At 31.2% G+C, this 25,422-nt stretch overlaps 2 protein-coding genes across 3 annotated transcripts in view; one reads left to right on the top strand and one right to left on the bottom strand.

The window, feature by feature from the left end:
* LOC127737931 (putative uncharacterized protein DDB_G0282133) overlaps positions 1-8,159 on the bottom strand; it is a 45,517-nt gene extending 37,358 nt beyond the window's left edge. The window contains exons 1-3 of one of the 2 annotated variants that reach the window (XM_052248890.1): positions 8,079-8,159; positions 3,645-4,472; positions 1,657-1,769 (exon numbers count right to left, since the gene is read on the bottom strand). In XM_052248890.1, the coding sequence (XP_052104850.1) occupies positions 1,657-1,769; positions 3,645-4,458 (927 nt within the window). In that variant the 5' untranslated portion in view covers positions 4,459-4,472; positions 8,079-8,159. Of the gene's footprint in view, positions 1-1,656; positions 1,770-3,644; positions 4,473-8,057 lie in introns of both variants that reach the window. The other variant, XM_052248891.1, reaches the window with a different exon arrangement.
* Positions 8,160-8,401: 242 nt separating this feature from the next.
* Positions 8,402-24,408, top strand: LOC127737935 (ankyrin repeat domain-containing protein 42-like). The gene is made up of 12 exons (XM_052248896.1): positions 8,402-8,548; positions 9,775-9,932; positions 12,415-12,522; positions 13,075-13,194; positions 13,758-13,893; positions 15,600-15,800; positions 16,690-16,815; positions 19,037-19,186; positions 19,493-19,600; positions 20,045-20,171; positions 22,513-22,654; positions 23,370-24,408. Exons 1-12 carry the CDS (start codon positions 8,542-8,544, stop codon positions 23,523-23,525), a joined length of 1,539 nt encoding a protein of 512 aa, XP_052104856.1. The 5' UTR covers positions 8,402-8,541; the 3' UTR covers positions 23,526-24,408.
* Positions 24,409-25,422: the final 1,014 nt, after the last annotated feature.

Genomic DNA, 25,422 nt, shown 5'->3' with positions numbered 1-25,422 from the left:
TAAACTAGACACTATATTTATATTACCATGAAATGAAGATAAATAAGTAGAAGAATTATTTTTACTCATTGAGGGTTGCTAAAGCTAGAAATACAATACTTATTTCTAGGGAGACCCTCTTTAATACAAAACAATAAATAAGTTAGCATCAATTAATAACCTAAATATGAATAAACAATAAATAAACTGTTGACACAGAGATATGTCTCACTTTTTGTATATAATTTTGATAGTAAAATGCAAATGTTGAAATTAAAATGGCAATATTTAAACATGTATAGACTATGCACAAAGTCAATGAACCATGACTGAAGGTGCAGAGCATCTTAAACTGAACTTATCACAACTTTTAACAGTAAACTATGCACAAGTTTTAAAGTCAATAGACCATGACTGAGGGGGTGGGGTCAAATAATCTCCATGGAAATAAGATGTTTCAATGCTAATACAACTGCATCACAAATATCATTGATATACCACTAGTGGTTCCTCATAAACTGACTTAATCACAAACTAATACATGTAAACTAAACAAAGTCATGGTGGAAATAAAATGTATGTACTATCATCACAACTATCAGGACTATTTTTTTGTCAGCTACCACAAATTATAAAAAAAAAACCAAGCCATCTAAAAATTAACCTTTATGTCAATTAAACTTTAAGTCAATATAATTCATTTAAAAATTAAATTAATATTATGAATCTGTGTTCCAGGTTGATTCTCAGGGCAGAAAGGGTGCTAGATGACCCAAAGGGCACTTTAATACATCATCAAAATTTTTAGGGCTCTGTTGTAAATTGAAATAAATATCGAAAATATCAAACCTGATATATTCCTTACTATAGAAAATGTACCTATAAAAGTAGGCAATGTAATCATGGCAAAGTATTTTTGAAAATTTGAAAATTATTTGGATGTTAGCAAATCCCCTCAAAACAAAATTCCATATTTCTAGGATAAACTCTAGGACATTTTTAAGCATATTCAGACAATTGTTTGTTAAAGATGATAGTTCCATGTTTTATCAGGTTATTATAAGATAAAGCAACACACATAATTCTGATGACGAAAAAAAAAGCATAAAAATTTTGATGTTTTGGTACTGATATCAGTCAATAAAAACGAACAGGCAACTAAAATGACTTCACAAATAATATCATTTACATTTAATTATTTGTGAATACGTACAAATAGTGTATATTGACAATTAGTTTCCCTTAATCATGTTAATAATTAGATTTGTGCACATCAAAGTGCTCCGAATACTATAAATATAAGAGGTAAAACAGGAAGGATGTTTAAAATATGATTTTCTTTCAAATAACTCTGAAATAAACTGAACATTTGCTGTCTTTTCCTATTAAGTCTATTTTTAAATATGTCTTTAAGACATGTGATATATGTAATCCCCACTAAACATGCTGAAAAAAAGGTTTGTCAAGTGTACATGCTGTATATAAACAGTTTTAAATGGAACACATGTATCATTTCATTTTGCATTAAATAACTAGTATTTGTTCAATTATCTTAAATCACATAAATAGCAGAAGCCAATCATCAAAAGAGGTTTGATGGGCAGAAGGGCAGAGGTTAATGTACAAAAGGCGGGCCGCTCTTTTATTTTGGGAAGGTGGGAACACTGTCAATTATACCTTTTTATGATAGCCACAATGTTCAGTGTAATGATATTCCTGACTAAATCCCCGGTCACATGTGTCACAGTAATATTTGTTGTCTTCTGGATTATCTCCCTTGATAACTTCTTCTTCCTACAAATTATAAAATAAACAATTATAAAAATTAAAATATTTCTTTCAAAGGTTCATATATTGCTGATGTTATTAAAATATTTGGTGGTAAATGCATAGTCTGTTTTTTCCTGATATTGATTATGAAGTTTTACATCAAGGTTAAAAACAAAAATTAACGTCTAAATGAACAGAAATGATTTTTTGAATACGTTAGTACAGTGTTTTCTAAAATGAATTTGAACATACTTTTCCTATTTCTTATGACAATAGAATCTAATTAAACTAATAAAATCTGCCAATATTACAAACACTTTTCAGAGAAATGCTTGGTCTGAAAATCAGAATATTGTGGATCTTCTAAAGAAAATACTATCATGACTATTGCTCAATGGTGACAATTTTTCAAACTTCTAAAGAGGGAGAAAATCATAACTGTTGCTAGAACAACATATGTGTTGTACATGTAGCTTTGGTTCTTTATATTGTGTTACATATAATCAAATAATGATGACTACAATTTTCAACTTTCAACAGCTTGGAGGAATTGGAAGATCATTTGTCTAGGGTTAAAAAAGGAGATAGCAGTAGTATAGAGTTAACTCCAATGGTATTGCTACAATCTTATTTATGAAAAAATACTGTTATTTCACTGTTAGCTTTAATGAAGGTGAACATTAAATTATCCCAGTCCATTGTACAAATGTATCATATTCATCTGGTGGTACATGTATATTCACTGTCCAGAAAATTAGCATTTCCAATTCGGAATCTTTGTAAAAATAAACATTATAATACATATGAGCTGCAGTCTTGTATCTTATGGTGTTTTTAATTTGTACTTGAAAGAAATTAGTGTTGATGGCAGATCTTTAATGGTAGTGTTTCAAATTTATTCACAATGTCTCCAGATTTGGGCTATTTAGAATTTGACTTGTGGCAACAGAAATTGGTCTTTTGTTGAACATTCTTTGTTGACCTCTGCTTATCTTTTCTAACTTTATTGTGTTTTTGGGTTGAGGTCTAATGGACATATATATATGTAGAGCCTAGGTGGTCGAGTGGTCTAGCACATCGGGCACAGTGCAAGGCGATTTGGTGCCACGATATCTCAGTAGCATGAGTTCGTATCCCGGCTAGGGAAGAACAAAAAATTTGCTTCCGCAAATTTACAGATATAACATTGTTGGGCTGTTATTTAGACGAATATATATATATATACATACAAGTCTAAATTGAAAACAACGTTCAAACCTATTATTGCGTTGGATAAAAACCGCAATTTTTATACGTGTGCATGCAAAACAAATTTCTTGGTAGTGGGGTCTAAATACAGCACAAACAACATTTTCCAAAAGACCAAAAAAGTGAAAAAGTATATATATATATATATATATATTCGTCTAAATAACAGCCCAACAATGTTTTATCTGTAAATTTGCGGAAGCTGACTGCCATTGGCGATTGCCAAATAAACAGATCACCAGATGTAACAAAATGGATCTTAACTATTAATTTAATACCAAACAGAAAACAATAAACTTGCGGAAAAGATGGTATACCGCAACCAAAGGTGCAAAAATTAGTACACCATATCCGGATTTCGACAATTAATGTCTCTTCAGTGATGTTAGGAATAGAAACGGTATTTGGAAGGCCATATAATTTACCTCAATTTAGGATAGACTCTTGAATTTTGAAGAGTCGAAATAGGATGAACGGATCATAAAAGCCCAAAGGCAAATATAATACAAGCCCAAACGAAAAAATATAAACAAGTCTAAATTAAAAACAACGTTCAAACCTATATATACATTTGTATGCCATGTATGCCCTCCATCTCAAGTTATTCATGTAAGAATCAGTAGCAACCTTGAATGTTATAGCTAAACTTGCCTTTTTCATTTTCTTTTTCTGTCTTTGTTGCTTCCTATGTATTTGTCTGTGATTCACTTTATGAAAGTTTCCACTATTAGATCCAAACGAAGGATTTTTATTTTCAAAATGAGTTGTATTTCCATTTCCTAACTGATTAGGATTACTTTTTCCGAACGGATTCTGTTGATTGCTATTTTTGTTATTAAATTGATTTATATTATTGTTTCCAAATTGATTTGGATTATTGTTACTAAATGGATTTGGTTTACCACTGCCAATTGAATTTGTGTTATTTCTCATATATGGAGTCTGATTGTTGTTTCCAAACATAGTTGGATTTGGTCTCTCATTGAAAGTCCCCCTTTTATTACCAGGATAATTTGGATTTTGAGATGTATAACTTTCACTACTTCCATAAGTATTACTTCCGCCACTGTAAAAATTATAATCATTTCCATAATCAGAATCTGTCCAATTCTGCTGTCCATAATTGTAATTGGAAGAAGGCGGTGCATTATCAAAATTTGGACCAATAGATGGATTTAAATTATTATTTGAAATGGGTGGTCTGTTTTGATAATAATTTCCTCTTTGATTCATATTCTGTGGTTGATTTGGTCCATAGTTATTGCCTGAATACCAGTTTCCATCATTACTATTTCCTCTTTGGAAATTATTTCCATACTGCTGAAACTGTTGTTGGTTACTGCTTCTAGCAAAATTTTGATTCGGTTGTTGAGACGAAGTGCCACTACCCCAAGGCTGATATGTATAGTTTTGATTTGACTGCTGGGGCACTTGTTGTCCAAAATAGGAATTATTAGCCATATTAGAAGTTCAAACTGTAATAAATAAATAAATGCACACACTTTCACATTTAGAAAACATTTCTATCATTCTTTCTGAGAGGTTTAATTTTTTTTTCCCTATACTTGTACTGTAAACCAACTTATTTTTTTGAATGATTTATTTTCATGACTTTCATGATTTAAAAACTTGTCAAAATTATGAATAAACTATTGACACAGAGATATGTGTTGCCCGTTTATCCTTTTGATATTAAAATGCATAAGTTGAAATAAAATAGCAATACCTGAACATGTACATGATGTAAATTAATCAAAATACTCAAGGTCAATGAACAATTACTGAAGGAACAAGACCAAATAATTTCTAAAATATAAGATATGCTTAATCATCTCCATGGATACATGATTCTTTTAATAGTTATTGGATTTAAACTAGCTGCCAGTAACTGTGATTACTCTCAGGTCTGTACTTAGTGTCTTTTGTTGTTGTGGGAATGTATAAATACATGCAGTGATATTGTTTGCCTCAAATTCCCTTCGAAATTCGGCTTCTTCCCCAAGACAAAATTCCTAATTACTAAAAAAAATGGCATAAAATTCCTCCCAATAAGTTGTACATTTTTCCCAAACGGTGATGGCATCAGTAGTAATGTACTTAAGTTTCGTATTCATGTTATTATTTTGATATTATGAAAGCGCTTTCGAGATCTATGTTTCAGATTAGAAACCTGTAGTGTTTGTAACACACATGGTTTTCAACGTATTAAGTACCGTCATTTTTTCCGTTTCTTTCCCCTCCCCAAAAAGTTCCTTTCCAGTTGAAAATGTCTCACAATTCAAGTTTTAGTACAATTTATTCTTATTCAAAACTTCCCAATTTCCAAAAAAATGATGCATTTTTCCCCCAAAAAAAAGGGTAGAAGTAGCTTTGAAAAAAGACAACAATATCACTGACATGTCTGGTCTGTGTTTTTGTTTGTTTTTTTTCTACTTTGTATCTCCAACTGATTTTTATAGTTTGTTCTTATGTTGTGCTGTTACATCACTGCCCTAGGTTAGCAGTGTTCTCCCCAAGGCGATATGACACTGCGGTCCTGCAGCGCCTTCAAAACATTTTCGTTGATCCCGCAGTGCCTTAATTGGCCGCTATCCCCCCTTAATACTTGATCCCGCAGTGTGTTAACTTTCATATTCAATTATGAACTGTTCGAAAACTTTTGTGCTGAGATGAAAATCAATACTACATGTACACCAAATTACGTGATTATTGATTACCTGTATTTGCATTATCAGATTGCATAATTGCATAATTGCATAGATTATCATCGAATAGATAAATGTTTTTCTTGGATACCCTTTTTCAGTGTTTCAGGGTTTGAATTGAGGGAAAAGATCGCAATACAAATACGAAACATTTTTAAGCATGGCTTTCCTTACAATAATGCCGAATTAAATATTGAATTTTCTCATTGGTCAATAGTAAAAATCTATTTTAATACAACCAATGAACATGATGATAACACATGCTAACTTTGTAATACATAACTACAAATATATTTATGAATGGAAGTCAAACGTTTTATGTGAAAAAAAAAGTAACGCAAACTAATATTTATGATAAATTCATGAATCGATAGTTTGGGATAGAATGTAAGATTTTGTTCTTTGCAAATAAAATTCTTCTTAAATTGTCATCTTTAAAAAAATAAATCAGTTGTGTCTTGTTTTGGTCCTTGCACTAGAAAACTATAACAATACACAACTCGATGTCAATAGTTAGGAACGGAAACGCAGAAGCATATGTAAATAATTTAATTGGACTTTACTTTGAAGAATTTGCCAGGTTTCTACCTGCCAAAGAAAAGTGTGTGACAAATACACAGGGAAGCGATCTTGAAATGTCAACCTTCAAAATTGATCAGCTGTTCATTTTTTTTTTTTTTTTTTTTAAAGTTGTATTCCAAAAATTACAAACTGCTGATAATCTATTATTTTTAGAAGGAGCAGATGCACCAGATATGGAAATATTTAAAGCTGTACAGCACTTTAAGGCTCAAAGGAACAGGAGAATATTCTCTTGAAATTAATAAATTTGGTCTCTTAAATTAAATTTTAACTCTATAAATGGACTGTGATATCAGCATGATCAATGTGTTTTAAATGGGTGTAAATTGATTATATTTCATTTAATGATATTTTATAAATAGTGTACATAATTAAACACTTAGACTGTCATGAAGCTTTTAAATTCATTTAGTAGTTCTGAATGATTGTTTCGTGTCACAATAGTTCACCTCAAAAAAAAGGGTTATGCGCTACAAATGTTTGCGCCTTAAACAATTTATGGGGAGAACACTGGTTAGGGGAGGATTGGGTGCCTGCAAATATGTTTAATCCCGCCAGAATCTGCATGTGCCTGTCCAAAGTCAGGAGCCTGTAATTCAGTGGTTGTCGTTGGTTGCTGTACACCATATTTGTTTCCCATTCATTGTTTTGTACATCAATCAGGTTGTTAGTTTTTATCGTTTGTTTTACATTTGTCATTTGAGGCCTTTTATACCTGACTATGAGATATGGGTTTTGCTCATTGTTGAAGGACATATGGTGACCTATAGTTGTTAACTTCTATGTCATTTGGTCTCTGGTGGAGAGTTGTCTCATTGGCAATCATACCACATCTTCTTATTTTCAAAAACACAGCTGAACTGTGATAACACCGAATACCTCAGTGATAAAACTGTTTAAGACACTGCATAGGAGTTTAGAGCATACTGCCCCCCCCCAAAAAAAAAACCTGATTGCCATAAAAAAGTAAATCTCAAGTTTCAAACGATTAATATAATTTTTTAGCACAAAATCGTCCACAATTTTTTTAACATGATCTAATCAGTGGAATAAAGTGATGGACTTACACCCCCTTTAGAAATACCTGGATGTGTCCCTGCTAGAATAACCCAAAAGACAGAATGATGTGTCATTATCCAAATAACACCTGGAATGACCAAATGACACTTGTAATTTTAATTATAGCACATATTGTTGGCTCCTCTCAAGAAGGCCTAATCCCCAGATGTAGTCTTATATTTGAGTCGAAAAAACCAACAGCTCAGATTATCATGATGAGATAAATAAGGAGCACTTTACAGAGTGGTTCAGAGTTACACTTATCCTTAAACTGCCGCCTCTGTATGTAGTTGTAATGGACAATGCTCCGTATCACAGTCACTAAGATCCTGACTCAAAGAAACCTAACACTAACAGCAACAAGTCAGAGATCTCGGCATGGCTGGAGAAGAGCAATGTTCAGAATGACAAGAAACAGTTACTTCATCGGCAATCATATCAAATCTTATATTTATACCAACTGTCAGACTTGTTCTTAAATTGGGGTGACTGGCAGTTTATATATACACTGTTTGGTGTAAATAAGCTGAGACTACCATTGTAAAACAATTAAGGATATATAAAGTCGTTAAACAGCCCCATAGGCCATACTAGCATTACTACTGTGTATATAATATATAAATAACTATAAAGGCAAAGGTTCAACTGTGACAATAGGCTTAAACACAATTTGTACGACAGAAGTATGGAAAGGATTCTACAAAACATGAATACATTGAAACAAACTGCAATTACTCTTTGCCTTTGGTATCTAGAATGCTGTTTCAATCAGCTCCCACGAGGTCTCCAGTTTGTTTATTTCTCTTTACTTCCGGTTTCCGCAGTAAATAGCTTCATTGATTTTTTATTTCAATTTTTTAACAATTTCAATTGTCAACAAAAAAAAAAAAACAATACATTTCTTTGTGGTCATACGTTTAATATTTTTAAACATACACTACTTTTCACTTTTTAAAAAAAATATGCAGAAAAATGTTAAGGGTGCTCTCCAGGACGTCAGGACTGTTACTCCCCCCCCCCCACACTACAAAATCAAACTGTTCAATTTTATACTCATGGTTTACTTTGAGATTGATGCAAAATACAAAGATACTTTAAAATTTTAAAGAATTTCAGTGTTTTCACATTATATTCGTTATACTTCTTTTCTGCGAGCCTGTAAATTAATGTAAACATTGTTGGTAACCAAGCTGATAAGATGCCAGGTAAAAATATCTAATATAATTTAAGGTTAACAATTAGCGTATTAATGGGGTAGCTCTCCGACCCCTTTGCCCCCAAAAACACGTTAATTAAATCAAACTTCGCTTTATGCAATTTCTTACCGACTTGAGGTACATCATAACAATTGGCCAAAAACGAATGTGTTTATACTGGGAATATGTTAAAATAAGCGATTTTTTTATTAGAAACCCTCCAATCTAATTACATGCTAATATTAACTACGTAATATTCCATGATACATATCATACAATATATTATTTGCCTCTTTGTTTAATATTTTGTGCATTACAAATGTATCTTTGATAACACACGTATAATTTGCTATGCTATAATCATTGTGACTGTAATTGTTATATTTTGAGTGCATGCCCCATTGAGGGTCCATGATTAGTCAATAAAGATCTTTAATGTTGGTACAAGACACTTTGGCGCTATTTTGGACACATCTGTATTGGACATTTCCAACAAAGACTAGTGGGCACCTTATTTTTTATACGCCTGTTTCAGGATGTATTATGGTATAACGTTGTCTGTCTGTCCGTCGTCAACATGTCGGACTATAACTCAAAAACGCTTTAACCAATTTGCATGAAACTCTGGTGAATTGTTTATATCTATTGATGTGAGCTCCCTTTTCATTTTTATAAATTTTCGATTTTACGTTTCTGAGTTATGGGGTTTTATTATTTTCCAGTTTTCAGACAATAACTCTTAAGTTCTTTGAGCAGTTTTCATGCAACGTTGGTGACTGGTTTATATCTATTAAAATAACCTCCCTTTAGTTTTTTATAAATTTCTGATATGACATTGAGGAGTTATGGAACTTTATTCTTTGAAAAAGCGACGAGCATATCATGCGCTCATGGCGCAGCTCTTTATTTTATACAGTTGAGATTGAGAATATAAGGTAAAATGATTTAGTTAATAAAATCTACTTTTATGCATACAAAACGTTGTGGTAGTTATTCGGTATGAATGAAGTTGCATGCATTTCATTGATAAATTGATGCAGATGGACATGAACACCCGACTTTTCTGCATTGTTAGGTGATGTCTTGCCTAATATTTTCGAGTATTTTGAGAATCGTGTCCATGATCTAAACAAATATTAGGCAGTAGGATCAATGGAAAATTGTACAAATTGAAGATAAATGTTTATAGTTTACCTTTTTTCCAAGAGTTATTAATATAGATAAATCATTTACAGGAGCAAAGAAGAAGTATACAGGTATCCATGGAGCTGTTGAGGTTGGAGATGTATTGGAACTGGAAGCTATGGTGAAGAATGGTGCCAGTATCAATGAAGTTGAAGAGAAAGATAAATTCACACCACTACACACTGCATGTAATTCTGGAGCACTTGAGGTAATATAAAATGTATCTTAAACTTAAGGTCAAATTACAGTAAAATGCTTAAATGGTCAAAGATTTTTAAACAATTTGCATACACCTTCGGCATGTTCAGCTTGAACTAAAAATCAAGAAAAAAACCATTCATCTCTTTTATTTTCTGAAATAATTATATAATTGAACGAATTCTTTTAAAACAAATGTACTTCTGTATAAAATGCACCATCAATATTGTTGCAAAGCAATCTTAGAATTGTCTAAAACTAATCAAATCTATAAAACCAATCCATTGTTTTTTTATCAGTTGAAAGTTTAAGATATTCAATGATTTAATAATTATTGTGATTAATCTTTTATTTTTCAGAGAAAATTAGAATGTTGGAATGTTTTATAATTTTGTTAAAAAAATATGCCAACTTTAAAACTAACATATACTATTTCTTGATATTTTAAAGGGGTTTTAATTTTAAGCTCTAATAACTGCATATTCAATGGGAAATCTATTGTCAAAATATTACCTCCCCTGTAAGTACTGAAAACTTAATCTTTTCAATGTTTTTCATGTTTCAGCAAGGATGCTATTAATTGTAAATTCACAAGAAAACTACCTGTTAAATAGTAACAATAAAAATAAATTGAAATAAAAACAAAATTTCGATATAATGTTAGGCTATACATGTATATATATTAGACTCAGATTGACGTCCAATGTGACGCCATGACTTACCAAAACAACATCCTATCGATCGTAGTCTCCTCTTATAGATAAAAAAAGTAAACAACATCCCTTCCCAAATAATCAACTAAATCAAGATAAAAGGACAAACATCCGTAAATGACAATGAGACAAACACTGACATCATATTACATGTACATGCATATTAATATTTTGGTGAAAGAAGTTAAACCACTCGATCTATGTTGTCTTATTTCTTTGATTTTCATATACTAGTAAATAAATGACATGTGGATATACAACAATGAGACAACAACAAAGATAATTGAAAGACAAAAACAGTCTCAAACAATAGACAGAAAAAAGAAATACAGGCAATAGTTGAAAAGTATTATTATTTGGACTCTGCAAGATTTAAAATCTTATATTTTTAACAACTGTTCTAGTTTAAGGTTCAACGAAACCATTTTTTTTCGGAAAATTTGCGTTTGAAATCAGAAATATGACAGTTGTTTTCATCAAAATTGTGACGTCATTGTGCAAGAATGTAAAAAAAGGACGTCGATTAGAGAAGCCAATTATTGGATGTTGATTTGAGAACAACAAAAAGACGTCTTTTAGAGGGACATAGAATTAGCAGTCGATTTGGAATCTTATTCATTATGACGTCAGATTTGGACGTCAATTTGAGGAACGGACGTCGATTAGAGAACAGACGTCGAACTGAGACCGGACGTCAATCTGAGTCTTACATATATATAGGTGCTTTGTGTAAAATTGGTTTAAAATGTTGCTATGCGAATAAATTCCTTGAGTACCAACTTTAATTTATTTTCAGTTTATGTATGAAGCTAGATTAGAGAAGTTTAGGAAAAAAATACTAAAAGAATTGATTGATATGCTGCAAAGATTTAACAATTTCGAAATTAAGTTACTAAGCAAATTAAAACACAATTTATCCTGATAATAAACATTGAATGCGAATTCATCGAGAAGACTGCTATTAGATGTACAAAAAAATCGAGATGACCTAAATATAGCTATTCATAAAATTGTAAAAAAATTCATAAAATTTTTAAACAGAGAACCTACTTGTATAAAATATTTATCTTTAATTTTTTATTTAATCTGCACAGACACAACTTTAAAAATTGTTATATTCACGAAGCGGCAACATTTCTATATTAAAAGTTCATGTGAAAAGAGCAGACTCCAAAAATTGGTGACTAGGAAGAGCTTGAGATTTTGTATATACATGATTTTTTCCAATATTTTTTTTATGCAGCAAAGATAACAAAAAAAATAATTTCAGTTTCACAAGCTTCTAATGCAAATATCTGGATAAATAATGGAAATAAAACGTCATGCACATCTGCATTTTTATTTCTAATAACACAGTTTAACAAACACTTTCTTTAAAATGTATGATTGTTGTTTAGAAATAACTTTGAATCAGTATCGTCACCAGCATTGTTTCACTACATTTTCTTAGAAAGACTAAATTCTCTATTGTTTTTATATTTTTTCAAATTTTCTATTATTCTAATTTTTACCGACATTGCCCCCCAAAAAGATAGAAATAGGCTGAAAAAAAAATTTCATCTTCCAATATGTATATAATAAAATTTTTTATAAAATTTATTAAATATTTATTTCGGTGACCAGATAAACCTTTACTATGAATAATAGATAAGTATGTAACACAAAACTGTTGATAATGACATAGAACATTTATCATTTCATACAGTATATTCCCCTGAAACTGTTTACCCTTAAAATGTTAAATTTATGTAATGTCACACCCCATTGTGTTTGTTTCAGTGTTTACATTGGTTGCTATGGCATGGAGCTGATGCTACAGTAGCAACATCTAGAGGATGGACACCAGCACACATAGCAGCTATCAGAGGACAGGATGCGTGTATGCAGGTATATAAATTGTATGGTGTAAATAAGTAAGAGGATAAGCAACTTGATTTTTGCCTTTTAACATTGTTGTGTTAAATATGTCTTTAATTTATAAGAAAGATTAATAAATTAGTATAGATGGGCATACTTACTCTATTGATTGTAGAGAAAGAACAATGGTCAACATAGAAGACAATAATACATCCTGTACTCTTAAATATAATTCAATAATAATAAAGTAAAAAGTGATTCAAACAAATTTAAATTCCCTATTTTAATAAAAAAAAAAGGTTACATGAGCAAATGATCATCATCTGTCTATGGTCACTAAAGGTAAAACAATTATAACAGGTGTGTATATAAACAGCAGACAATACTGAAAACTTAAGCTTAGGCAATATAAACTCCAATAAAATTATCAACTTGTCATGTTCTCCATAGCATACTCTCTGTATGCAACTCCTGTTGCCATTATTACCTGCTGTCACCAGTTTTCTCAGGAATTGGCAATGATTAACATATAAAAATGAAAAGATTTTTGTATTAATCATTATTTATTAATATTACTTACAGGCATTAGTAAATAATGGTGTAAGTATGACATCAAAAGATGTTAGAGGTAGTCAACCAGCACATCTAGCAGCAGCACATGGCAACTCCTTCACATTGTGTACCATTCTACGAGCTGGTGTTGTAAGTTTGATAGATAACAAAATTCTTAATGATATGTATACTAAGCAAAAGATATACTAAGAAATATTCATGTATCTGAGGAAAACTACTTTTATTTCTATTCTTTCTTGATGTTTGTTTAAAGTTCTTCAGCAAAAAACAAAAGCTACAGAGCTACTGTCGCATCAAAATCAAGATTTTTCCTTGCTTCATATATAGGACAGTACAATAAGTTTTTGGGTGAAGTTTTCATGATAATATGCATACAGTCAGGGAATGGTCAATGAGAATTTAAGCTACATATATAAAGTTGTATATGTTGTAAAAGATGACGATGAAAACAGTCCTAAACCAAGCAACCATCTTCCATTAACTAATAGCAGAAGTGAAAATAATTGACAAAGGTTAAGTTGTAATTGCATCATTGCATATCCTAAAAATTTTAAAGTTAATACTTCATTATACAGTAATTTCTATTTCAAATTAATTAATCAGGAAAGCGATACTATAAATTTTTAAATATATACAAATTTTATAGATGAATAATTTTAAAATGCTTTTATAAAATATAACATTTTAAATAGGATGTGAATGTCACAGATAAGAATGGTTGGACCCCAGTGCATTGTGCTTCCTACCATGGACGTCTGGGATGTCTACAGATGTTGATTAAGTGGGGTGCTGAAGTAGACCATACAGATAACTGTGGCAATACCCCAGGTTTGTACATAGTTTGGTTTAGATTTGCTGTGACCAGTAAATACATTGTACAATGAAGTACTTTAACTGAGACTTAATGGAGGATCATTAAAAATATAGATAAATTGGTATGAACAGTTGAACAGAAGCCAAAATTAACCACAAAAATACTGAAAGTTTAATTACTTATATAAAACTACCATTTAGTTGATTACCTACCAGTACATTATACTTTGTTATTTTCACCAAACCCTATATATGGCTAGTTGGTCTAGAAGGATAGAGTATTTATAGCCATGAACATGTCAGTCATTCCATTGTTGCCAATTTGTTAGTCCAAATGTTAAATAGAAATCCAGTTGATCAAATTCATTTCTATTCTAATGAATATTATATATCATCATGGTAGCACTTAAACTAAAAGTAGGGTTGGACTAGCTATCATTGATTCAACTTTTACCACTCCAGAGTTATAGCTGCTGATTTCTCCAAAATGTAAATTTGTTTTGCTCCAAGATGATATATAAAGAACCCCTCAGCTAATTGGATTAAGATATCCATAGCTTTATTTCATTTGTCTTAATTTTCGTTTCACTTGAAGATATAAAGAGATACATCATTTCCATTTGATAAAACACATAGTTCTTGCCCAAAGAAATTAAAATAACAATTGATGTTCTGTTTTTGTTTCCAATTGAATAGAAAATACCAAAATTGAAACAATGCCATTCGTACCAACATTATAAGTTTGATTACAGATTGCAAATGAATTCTAGAAATTGAAAGGACTGGGGTAACTTTGGTCTCAAGATTACCTTTTTTACAGTTATAACTACATGTACCATACATGTCATAATAAAATATAAAATAAGGGCATGTGGTATGATTGCCAATGAGACAACTATCCAGCAGAGTCCAAATGAAGCAACTATAGGTGATCACATGGCCTTCTACAAGGAGCAAAACCCATACCATATAGTCAGCTGTAAAAGACTGACATGACAAAATAAGAATCAATTTGAAAGAAAAAAAACCAACTGCCTGATTTATGACAAAACAATACACAAAAACAAAAATGTCAGACAGCAACCAAAAATAACCACTGAAATACAGGTTTCTGACTTGGGACAGGCACACATACAATGTGGTGGGATTAATCATGTTTATGAGCGCTCAACCTCCCACTGACCTTGGACAATGGTATAACAGCACAACATAAGAACAAAATGTAAAAAAAGCAGTCAACAATGGCTTGACTTATTAGATCTGCACAAAAAACAACTAACATTAAGTCAAAAGAAACAAATTACCATTCTAAGAGTGCATATTCACAGTTGCTGAAAGCATGTCCAAAGCCAATACATATAGCAACTGATCAATCAATCATGTTCTCCCAGACTAAAGAATCAATCAGTACACATCCAATGGATTTAGTATAAAGACATCATGTTCAACAAGATACAAATTTTTCATAGGCTTGTATGATCATTTATGTAGACATTGGGAAAACCACAAAATCAATTATCCACGTAAATACAATTCTTCCTCAATCAACCACAATTTACACCCACAAAAATAAATGAATCCACAGTAAATATTCCTAAATATCTTTTTAATGCATCTTTCTACTAATATAATAGGAATTAAAGTATCTCCTCATTTCTCATCTTTCTGAGTATCAAAATGGCTGAATGTTTCATAACTTTTGTCTGTTTTGTTTTACCTAGCACATTTAGCAGCATCAGAAGGACAGCTTCCTTGTCTTAAGTACCTAGTCAGTATTGGGGTTACACCACTCCATGTGTTAGGGGCCAGGAATGACCAAGGAGAGACACCAAAAGATCTGGCACAACAGTTTTACAAAGAAAATGTCATTGATTATATCAATGGTTTGGAATGGGAAAGAGATCATCCTGAGGAAACTGAAAGTAGGTTACTGCTACTGTTTTGTTTAAGAAAATGAGGAGAGGACAGCATTTTGGTATTGGTAGACAGACTAAACTAAAGAGCAAACACATATTTAGGAAATCAATACAAAGCAACAACCTTCAGTTTAGGACATTATATATACCTTAAATTAAGACAAAATAATTTCAGGCAGGTATTACCTTAATACCTTTAAAAAAGACAGATCTTTATGAATAACTATTTTTTTAATGTACTTTATCAGGAACCTACCTAAATGCACACTATTTTTTAACAATGTTCCAAGTAACATTTCACTACTATTCAAATATGTTTTATTTTATGAAATAAAGTAATTGATGTCTTCAAATTACAAAGACAGGCAACTTGGTGTGTTTGATATCTGATCAATTTGGATCAGTAATATTGATCACATGATTTGAATTTTCTTTTGTTTTTTCGTCTTATGAAGCTTTGAATATTTTTAACAAAAGATGTTTTGTTAATTTGCTCAATTCTAAGTTCATGGAATCTAAAGAAAAATCTGCAGAGAGGAAGTGTGAAGAGAATAATAGCAGTGATTTGGTATTACCAATATTATTTTCAAAATCACTTTATTTAACTATGATAAGGGCTTTGTCCTCCATTAGAGGTATTGTCATTATGAATTCGTATAGAAATCTAACATTAACTAGATAGATATAAGAAGATGTGGTATGAGTGCCAATGAGACAACTCTCCATCCAAGTCACAATTTGTAAAAGTAAGCCATTATAGGTCAAAGTACGGCCTTCAACACAGATAGGCTGTTTTACATTAGAACATGTGCTACATATGGCTGGTTTTGCAATCTTAAGCAACAACTATCACATAAATAAAAATTCATTTCCATCAAATGTTTGTTATCTACAGATTTAGCTTTCCCAGCCCATGTAGCAGCCTACAATGGTGACTTAGGACATCTACGCATGCTGATAGAAAATGGTGTTGTAAACATCAACGAGAGAGACGATAAAGGTGCTACACCTGCACATAAAGGTATGTAAACCGCGCTATACTGTTTTCTACAAAAAGTTGTAGATATATTTATAAGTGAGCATATAATTGCAGCTTTGTCTGTCAGTATGTCAGACTGTAACAAACAGTTTCCATATGATAAGCTTAAATTGACTTTTGTAATTCTGATATTACAGATAAAGTTATTGTCAATATACTGTTATTTCTTACTATATAACTTGTTCTTTTAGCACACACAAAGACCAAAACTAGTGCTTTTATGAATAACTAATTAACTTTCTGCTTTCATTTTCAATATCTGTACATAAAGTTGATCGCCATTACAAGGGTCTTTGTCCTGTAACTTACTGTTGAGTTACACCACATTTTTAACTGGGTTTTCCAAAGGGTGGGCCACTGGCTAACAGTTTCTGTGCAATGATTTTGGAACCGTTCAATCAATGCTTTTCAAATTTTAATATAATGATACTAATGGCAAAATGAAGGTCAAGTTTGATATTGATGATTTTCACTTTTTTACGTTCAGGAGTTATGATCCTTGATACTGTTGGAAAATGCCACTTTGTCTCGTTTCTGTTCAATGACTAATGAATCCATCTACCTATGTTTTCGAATTATGATATGTTGTTACTGATGACAAAATGGAGGTCAAGATTGATATTGATGATCTTCACTTTTATTGTTCAGGAATTATGGTCCATGGTCTATTAGAAAATGGCACTTTATGTCATTTCCGTTCAATTACTTGTGAACCACTTGACCAATGCTTTTAAAATTTTAATATGTTATTACTGATGAAAAAATGGAGGTTAATATCAATATTAATGGTTTTCACTTTTGCCGTCCAGGAGTTATGGTTCTTGATGGATTGAAAAATGGCATTTTATTGTTGTTTCTTTTCAATGACTTGAACCGTTCAACCAGTGCTCTTAAAATTTTAATGTGGTGTTACTGATGACAAAATGGTGGTCAAGTTTTATATGACAATTTTCAATTTTGCCATTCAGGAGTTGTGGTCCTTGATAGCTTGGAAAATAGGCATAGAATGTGGCAGGTAAAAAAGCCTGAAAGCGCCTTTCAAAATACAGAAAATCCAGTTTGACAGTTCATTCCCTGTTAATACTTCAATGCTTCCTCAATAATTTGTAGCTATCATGAAAGAGTCACTTAAAGCAGCGAAACATGTTGACCAGTATTAAATTTGAATCTGGCCACTTACAATGGTATTATGGTCCTTGCATTTGATATATTTTCATGATTTATAAGCAAGAGATCTAGATCAGACAGTCTAAGCAGTACGGTAACTTTTAGTTGTTAACTTCGTCATTTGGTACCTTGTGGAAATATGTCTCATTGACAATCATACCATCTTCTTATTTTTGTCAAGCCTTCGACATTTATGTCAAGAAAGCGAGACATAGCGATCCTAGATTGCGTCATTGGCGTCAGCGAGGTCAACATTTAAGTTCAATCTGTGGTTAAAGTTGTTTTAGACATCAATAACTTTGTCAAATCTTCATGGAATTTTATGAAATTTGGACAGAAGCTTGTTTATGACAAAAATACAGTATCCAGAGCAAAATTTTGAAATTATTTACTTTCATTTTTTCCATATTTTACTGATAAATGGACTTAGTTCTTTTTACAGTTAAAATTCAGATTCAGTCTGAGGTTAGAGTTTTTCAGTCATCAATAACTTTGTCAAACCTTCATGGAATTTTATGAAATTTTGACAGAAGCTTGTTTATGACCAAAATACAGTATCCAGAGCAGTTAAAGTTTGTTACACATCCAATACTTTGTCGAACTTTCATAGAATTTTATGAAACTTTAGCAGAAGCTTTTTTATGATTAAGAGATAATGTCTGAAGCAAACTTTTGAAAATACATTTTTTTTTTCAGTATTTTTCTGATAGATGGACTTTGTTTTTTAAGGTTAACATTTACAGACAGTCTGAGGTTCAATTATTTTGACATAATAAGTTTGTAAACCTTCATGGATTATGGTTATGAAACTTTGACAGAAGCTAATCTTCCAGACCAAGAAATAGCATCTAAAGAAAAAGTTTGATTTTTTTTTTTAATTCTGTATTTTACTGACTAACTTTTTAAGTCAACATTACACTTTTACACTGACAGCAGCAATCGTAGGCAAGACACAAGGTTGGGCCGGGGAACCCCTTACAAATTTTTATAATTAGCTTATGAATTCTTTATAATGAACATTATACTTTTCATTCAGCTGCTGGACAGGGTCATATCCATGTGTTACAATGGTTAATAGAGATGGGTGCCAACATGTCGATTGCCAATCAAGCTGGAGAACTTCCTCGTGATATAGCTAGGAGATTTGGACAGTTAGCTTGTGTCAAGATTTTGGGTGGAGAGCCTGGTATGATAAACAGTATCAGTATAATATTTTGTGTTTGTTTTGTTTGTTACAGGAAATCAGAAAAAGTATTTCATATTTACATTCATAAATTTGTATTCTGAATAAAAAAAATAATTGTGAAAATTAATTCATATTCGCAAGTGTATGAATAAAAGGAGATGAGAGGCTTATTTTAAGTGCATCAATAAAGTATTTGATTTTAAAAGAACAAAAATGGAAAGTGATTTTAACACTTGTTCATATGCAGTGATGAATATTATATATATTTTGTTTACAATATTAATGAAATATTTCCTAAATTTTTAGAGGAAGAAACATCAACAGTAGTCGGAGGAGAGGGGTCAGAAGATGAAGATGGTAACACTGATTCTAAAGGTGTTAATCTGACAGATAAACAGAGGAAACAACAGAAAGGTACACATCAAATTATTTATTGGATAGATTATTTTCCCTGTTCTACATGTGGTATAAAAAAAACCTTCTATAAAAAACCAAAGGTTAACTATCTGATCAGTGTATTTTACAGAATGAAGAGCATACTAATGTGTACTGACATTTCATACAGCAGAATGCATTATCAGTTTAAGAAATATCAAAGTAGTCATTTACTTGTGTTTTGACAAAATTCTTTCCCCTTTATCTTCAATTTGGCACATTGATTTGCTTTAATTTTTGTTTGTTACAAATGCAAAAGAGACAAGTTACAGAATAGAAAAATGTCTGGCTGGATAATATTTTATATGAAAACCTTGATCACCTATTTTTTATCCTGATATGCATGATATGCTGAAGGCCTAGTTAAAAGATATAGAGGGTGAATTTATGTATAAATTAAGAGGAATACATTTCTTTTTATAGTACGAGCAAAAGAAAAACTTGAGGAATTAGACAGATTATTAGAAATTGCCAAAAAGAACTACACACAATTAGGAGGGCGTTTGTCTGAAGACAGAAAACGTCTGCAAGAAATAAGGGATAAAGACAAGTAAGTAATATATAGAATCTTGGTCACTATGCGGAATAATCAAGATCAATCAATTATTCATGTTATTATGTAGAATAAGCAGCAATCAACCAGTCATGTGGAATAAAAACGAGTACAAATCTGGTGTATAGTTTATCTATAAGGAAGGTGGGTAGGCATGGAACAGAGTGTACCTGTTTTGTGTATTCATTCTCCAAAAGATTTTAAATCAGAGCCTTCAAACTTTCCAGAAAATTTGCATATACATATTGAAAATGTTCTTTTTTGTGTTCACATTTTGATAATTTTTGCAAACTTTCTTGATTGTGAATGTCAATTGTCAATAGATATTCTCAAGGAAGATACTAATTTTATATAGTTAACCCAGAGCCTTCTGACTTTCTAGAATTTTGTATATACATGGCAGATAGAGAACATTTTTGCAGATTTTCCAAAGAAAGATAATATGAATATTTCAGTATTATTCTAAATAGAGGGTACTCTTTTCTTAATCAACTCTTATAGTTTCCTAACCATAGCCTTTACTCTTTCTATAATTTTTGTATATACATTTTAAATGTGTACTTTTGCTTTTTGGACATATTTATAGAATTTTTGTAGATTTTGAAAATATGCATGTCTGTCATATTTGTTTTATGCAAATTGTAATCTTATAACATTATGGTATGGGTTTTTTCTCATTATTAAAGGCTGTACAGTGACCTATAATTGCTAATATCAGTGTCATTTGAACTCTAGTATTTATATTTAGACAAGATTTACAAAAACTTTGATAAAACAGTCTGACAAAGCAGTAATAAGTTTTGAAATGCTAATTTTGGCTACTTTTTTGTCTCGCCTTGACAGAGTCAAAAAGCGAGACATATATAAAGGTATGCTGTTTCCGGCGGCTGCGGCGGCGTCAACAATGTATTAGTTTGTGATTAGGTCTAGTTCATGGTGAACCACTAGTGGTAGGTCAATGATATTTGGTATGCAGTTGTATTAGCATTGGCACATCTCATTACCATGGAGATTATTTGGCCCTGCCCCCTCAGTCAAGGTCTATTGACTTTGAAACTTTGCTTCGTTTACATGTATTAGTTTGTGATTAGGTCAGTTTATGGGGAACCACTAGTGGTAGGTCAATGATATTTGGTATGCAGTTGTATAAGCATTGGCACATCTCATTTCCATGGAGATTATTTGGTGCCGCCCCCTTATTCATGGTCTATTGACTTTCAAACTTTTGCTTCGTTTTCATGTATTAGTTTGTGATTACGTCAGTTCAAGGGGAACTGTTAGTGGTAGGTCAATGATAATTGTTATGCAGTTGTATAAGCATTAGTACATCTCATTTCCATGGAGAATACTTGGTCTCGCCCCCTCAGTCATGGTCTATTGACTTTGAAACTTTTGCTTAGTTTACATGTATTAGTTTTGTGATTAGATCAGTTTAAGATGAACTGCTAATGTTAAGTCAATGATATTTGGTATGCAAATGTATTGGTATTTGCAAGTCTCGTTTCCATGGATTATATAGCCCCACCACCTCATCATGGTTCATTGACTTTGAAACTTTTACATAGTTTACAAGTCAATGTTTGTGTTTAGGTTTGTTGAAAGGGAACAACTTATGATAAGTCTATGGTATTTGGTATGCAGTTGTATTAACATTGGCACATCTCATTTCCATGGATATTGTTTAGCCCTGTACCTTCAGTCATGGTACATTGACTTTGAATATTTGCATAACTTGCATATTAAAGTATTGCTATTTTAATTTCAACATTTGCATTATCAAAATAACAAACAGGCGAGACAGATCTCTGTGTTAACAGTTTATAATTATTTTACTTATGTTTTGAAACTATATAAGATAGAGAGAAACTGTAAATTGGAAAAATACCAGTAATTTGATGTGGTCATTTCATTTAAAGCAGTTGCAATAACTTTTTATTGAAGTTATTGCAACTTATATCTCCTAGATACTCTATTTTTCCTTAGTCTTGATAATTTGTAGGTATTAGGAGATATCATCTTTCTGCATAAGCTTTTAAAAAATAGAGGCTTTGTTATGCGTATCAAATGCAAGTGTTACAACTGCTTGTATATATATTAACTTTCAAATAAGGGAAAAAAAGGCATACCATCCTGGCTAAAAGATGTGTTTTAGATTTTTTTTTATCAAAGATCAGTTCAATAAATAAGTAAAATCTTGGAAAAAAATATCCACATAACATGGTTTGTTGGTGCTTTCCTACAAAGTTTTATGAACCAGAAAGTAAAAAATAGAAGAATAAAGATTTGAATTTACATTTTTCCTGTAGATATCTTTCTAATTTACTTGTTTGATTTTTAGGACTATTAGTGAGTTAGAAGCACAATTAGACTATGAAAGATTGAGAAGAGAAAAGTTAGAGGCACAACTAGATCAGTACAGGAGAGAAATAGCAGACTTGAAGTATGAAGTACAGGCTAGAACATATGGTAGTGACCAAGATGTAAGTAATTATCTCCCCTGTATTGTGAACTCAAATCATTCTTGCTAGGGATGATTTAGGATTTAAACAATTATCCTCCTTTTTGTGGAGAATACATACTCTTGGAAAAAAGAAATGTTGCAGTTTTTGATATAAGAAAAATATTATAATATTGTTTAAAGATAAAAACTGATTGTTTACATGGCTTAGCATAAAATCCTTTCGATTGTCTTATAAACCTCACAACCATGACCAAGAATTGAGATGTTAGGCCCTTTAAGTTCCAAATGACATAATTCATAATAAAAAATGTCAGAATATGGTAAACTCAAATTCTATTATAAAAAAACAATCAGAATATTATTAAGATTAATACTGTGTACTCCCACCATAGTGTGCATGATGTTCCTTCTGTTTTTACAGCAGTAACAGTTTTTGTTTTTGACTTTCCATCTAATTTATTGTTTAATGTGAATTTGTTCTGAATATGCATAAACTATTTTTGTGCATTTTTTCAAACTTTGGAACTTAGTAATTTTTTAGCAAGATTTACAAAAGACAGTACCAGTTTTGTTAATCAACTCCTCTTAACAGTTTCCAAGCGAGATCCTTAAAACTATACAGATAGATTGGACACATATTGAAGTTGTGCACTTAACGATTTTTGCCATTTTTTCCACACATGGAACTTTCTTTCAGCAAAATTTATTTCTATCTGTTTTATTTATTTCACTAGTACCAATCAAGTGATGAAGATGACTATGTTCAGAGGACCAGAAGAGTAAAGAAAGTTGTAAAAGCAAAGAAAACAAATGATGATGGAGGGATGTTTATAAAGAGAAATATGACAGTACCAAGAAAAGGCAGTGGACGCAAACAAAGAATCGTATAATAAAACATATGTTAGAAAATTCATGGAGTTGTTTGTAGATGATGAAATTCAAAGAAACCTGTAAAAACAACTCTCCGAAAATGAAAAAAAAAATACATGTGGAGGATTTTTTCTAATAGTTTAATTCTGCTGCTCATTTAAGAAATTTAGTAATCCACAATTTAGAATTATGAATAATTATTATTTTTCTTGGATTTTAATGACATTATAATGCCAAAACTAAGATAAACAAATTTTTTTTTTAAAGTTTTAAATATTTATCTACTGAATATGAATATTTCAATTTCAAATAGTATTTAATTTTTGAAATTTTCTTGGATTTTTTTGTCAAAGAAATTTTCATTGTAAGTCATTTGTACACATTTGCATTGCCATCATCAAATAATTCAATTACAAACATTACTGTTATATAGGAGTAACTGTATGAATATGGTATAATTTATACATCTTGTTACTGTGAAAGGATGTCTGTACTAAAAGGATGTGCAAATACTGTACTCACTTATTGAGTTTAATGTTTTACTTGTTTAATATCAGTTAAATGTCAAGTATTTTCACTCTTGTTTTCTGTTAGGTTTAACCCCTCCCCCCCCAAAAAAACCCCTAAAAACAACCAAAAACAGCATTTTCCTATCTCTTTGTATAATGTCTTCTATCCTCAGGTAGGCAAAGAAAATGAATAATGTTATAATTCTTTTTTTTTTATATTTATTGAATATTAGTGTATTTGGGGAGGATGCACTTTTTTTTATCTATTTTTAATTGTATTAAGTTTATGTTGTAAGTTTCTGATTCATGTTATGTGTCTGTGATATCATACTGTAACTTACATTAAAAGTTCTTAAGCTTTATAGATACATTAAATATATTTACATGCTTAGAATATTATTTTTCCATTTTAGTTTGCCTCTGCATCATCCCAAATTATTTGTTTTTGCTCCATCCCACAAATGATCTAGACACAATGGACCCATAGTGTGCCCAGGGCACTTATAGATTAGCATAACTAACTTGGGGCCTCCTCTATCATTATCTCTGGATCAGTATAGAAAACAAAATAAATAAAAAGTTTATTTTTTGGCCTAAATTTTGTACAAGTTCATTACACAGATCTATTACATATATACAGGAATAAAATAATACGAATGGGCCCTAAAAAAAAAATTAATATCGAACAACTGCCTGCAAACAAACAAAACAAGAGTAGAAAATAGAAAAAAAACTATATTCGAAAGACGTTCAAACAGGCCTATGAAATTATGTACTTTTGTGAAAGCCCGAAGAGACTTGATAATTAAAATAAGTTACTTTCTTGTAAAACACCGGACAGGTGAAGATCCAAATAATGTGTTACTTCTTTGTTAATCTTCTGACTCAATGAATAGCAGACAATTGTAAGCCACTAAGTATGTTATCTACAAAATATAAGAACAAAGTAAATTTTTTACCTGTTAATTTAATTAAATGTCATATAAAAAATATACATACAACATAAAATTTTTAAGACAACATACACCGATTACAAATGTAAAATAACATGAATAAAACACATCTTAAGCTGGAAATTCCCTGCTTCCTTTCAATGTAGATCTCCATCTTTTACAGCAAATAAATTCCTTTTAGGTGTACCATCTTGTAAACATCTGCTATAATACTTGAAAGAAATATTTCCATTTTTACATATACTGTTCAAGGCTTTGAAATACCTACTATCTTACTGCCTAATTGATGACAGTAAATAGGTTGAGGTAAACAGACGAGATCAAAATATGTAGGTATAGTTTTTAATTTTTGTCTCGCTTTGACGGAGTCTAAAAGCGAGACATAGGTATGCTGTTTCCGGCGTCGACAGCGGCGGCGGCATCAACAATGTATTAGTTTGTGATTAGGTCTAGTT

The sequence above is a fragment of the Mytilus californianus genome, unplaced genomic scaffold, assembly GCF_021869535.1.
Source record: "Mytilus californianus isolate M0D057914Y unplaced genomic scaffold, xbMytCali1.0.p SCAF_4, whole genome shotgun sequence".
Lineage (NCBI taxonomy): Eukaryota > Metazoa > Mollusca > Bivalvia > Mytilida > Mytilidae > Mytilus > Mytilus californianus.
The sequence above is the reverse complement of the archived record's forward strand: the minus strand, read 5'-3'. Positions and strand labels throughout refer to the sequence as shown.

Excerpts from the sequence above, each read along its gene's own strand:
- LOC127737935 (XM_052248896.1), top strand. Across the intron at positions 15,801-16,689 it reads TCATCCTGAGGAAACTGAAA|ATTTAGCTTTCCCAGCCCAT; the intron begins GTAGGTTACTGC and ends TGTTATCTACAG. Across the intron at positions 22,655-23,369 it reads CATATGGTAGTGACCAAGAT|TACCAATCAAGTGATGAAGA; the intron begins GTAAGTAATTAT and ends TTATTTCACTAG.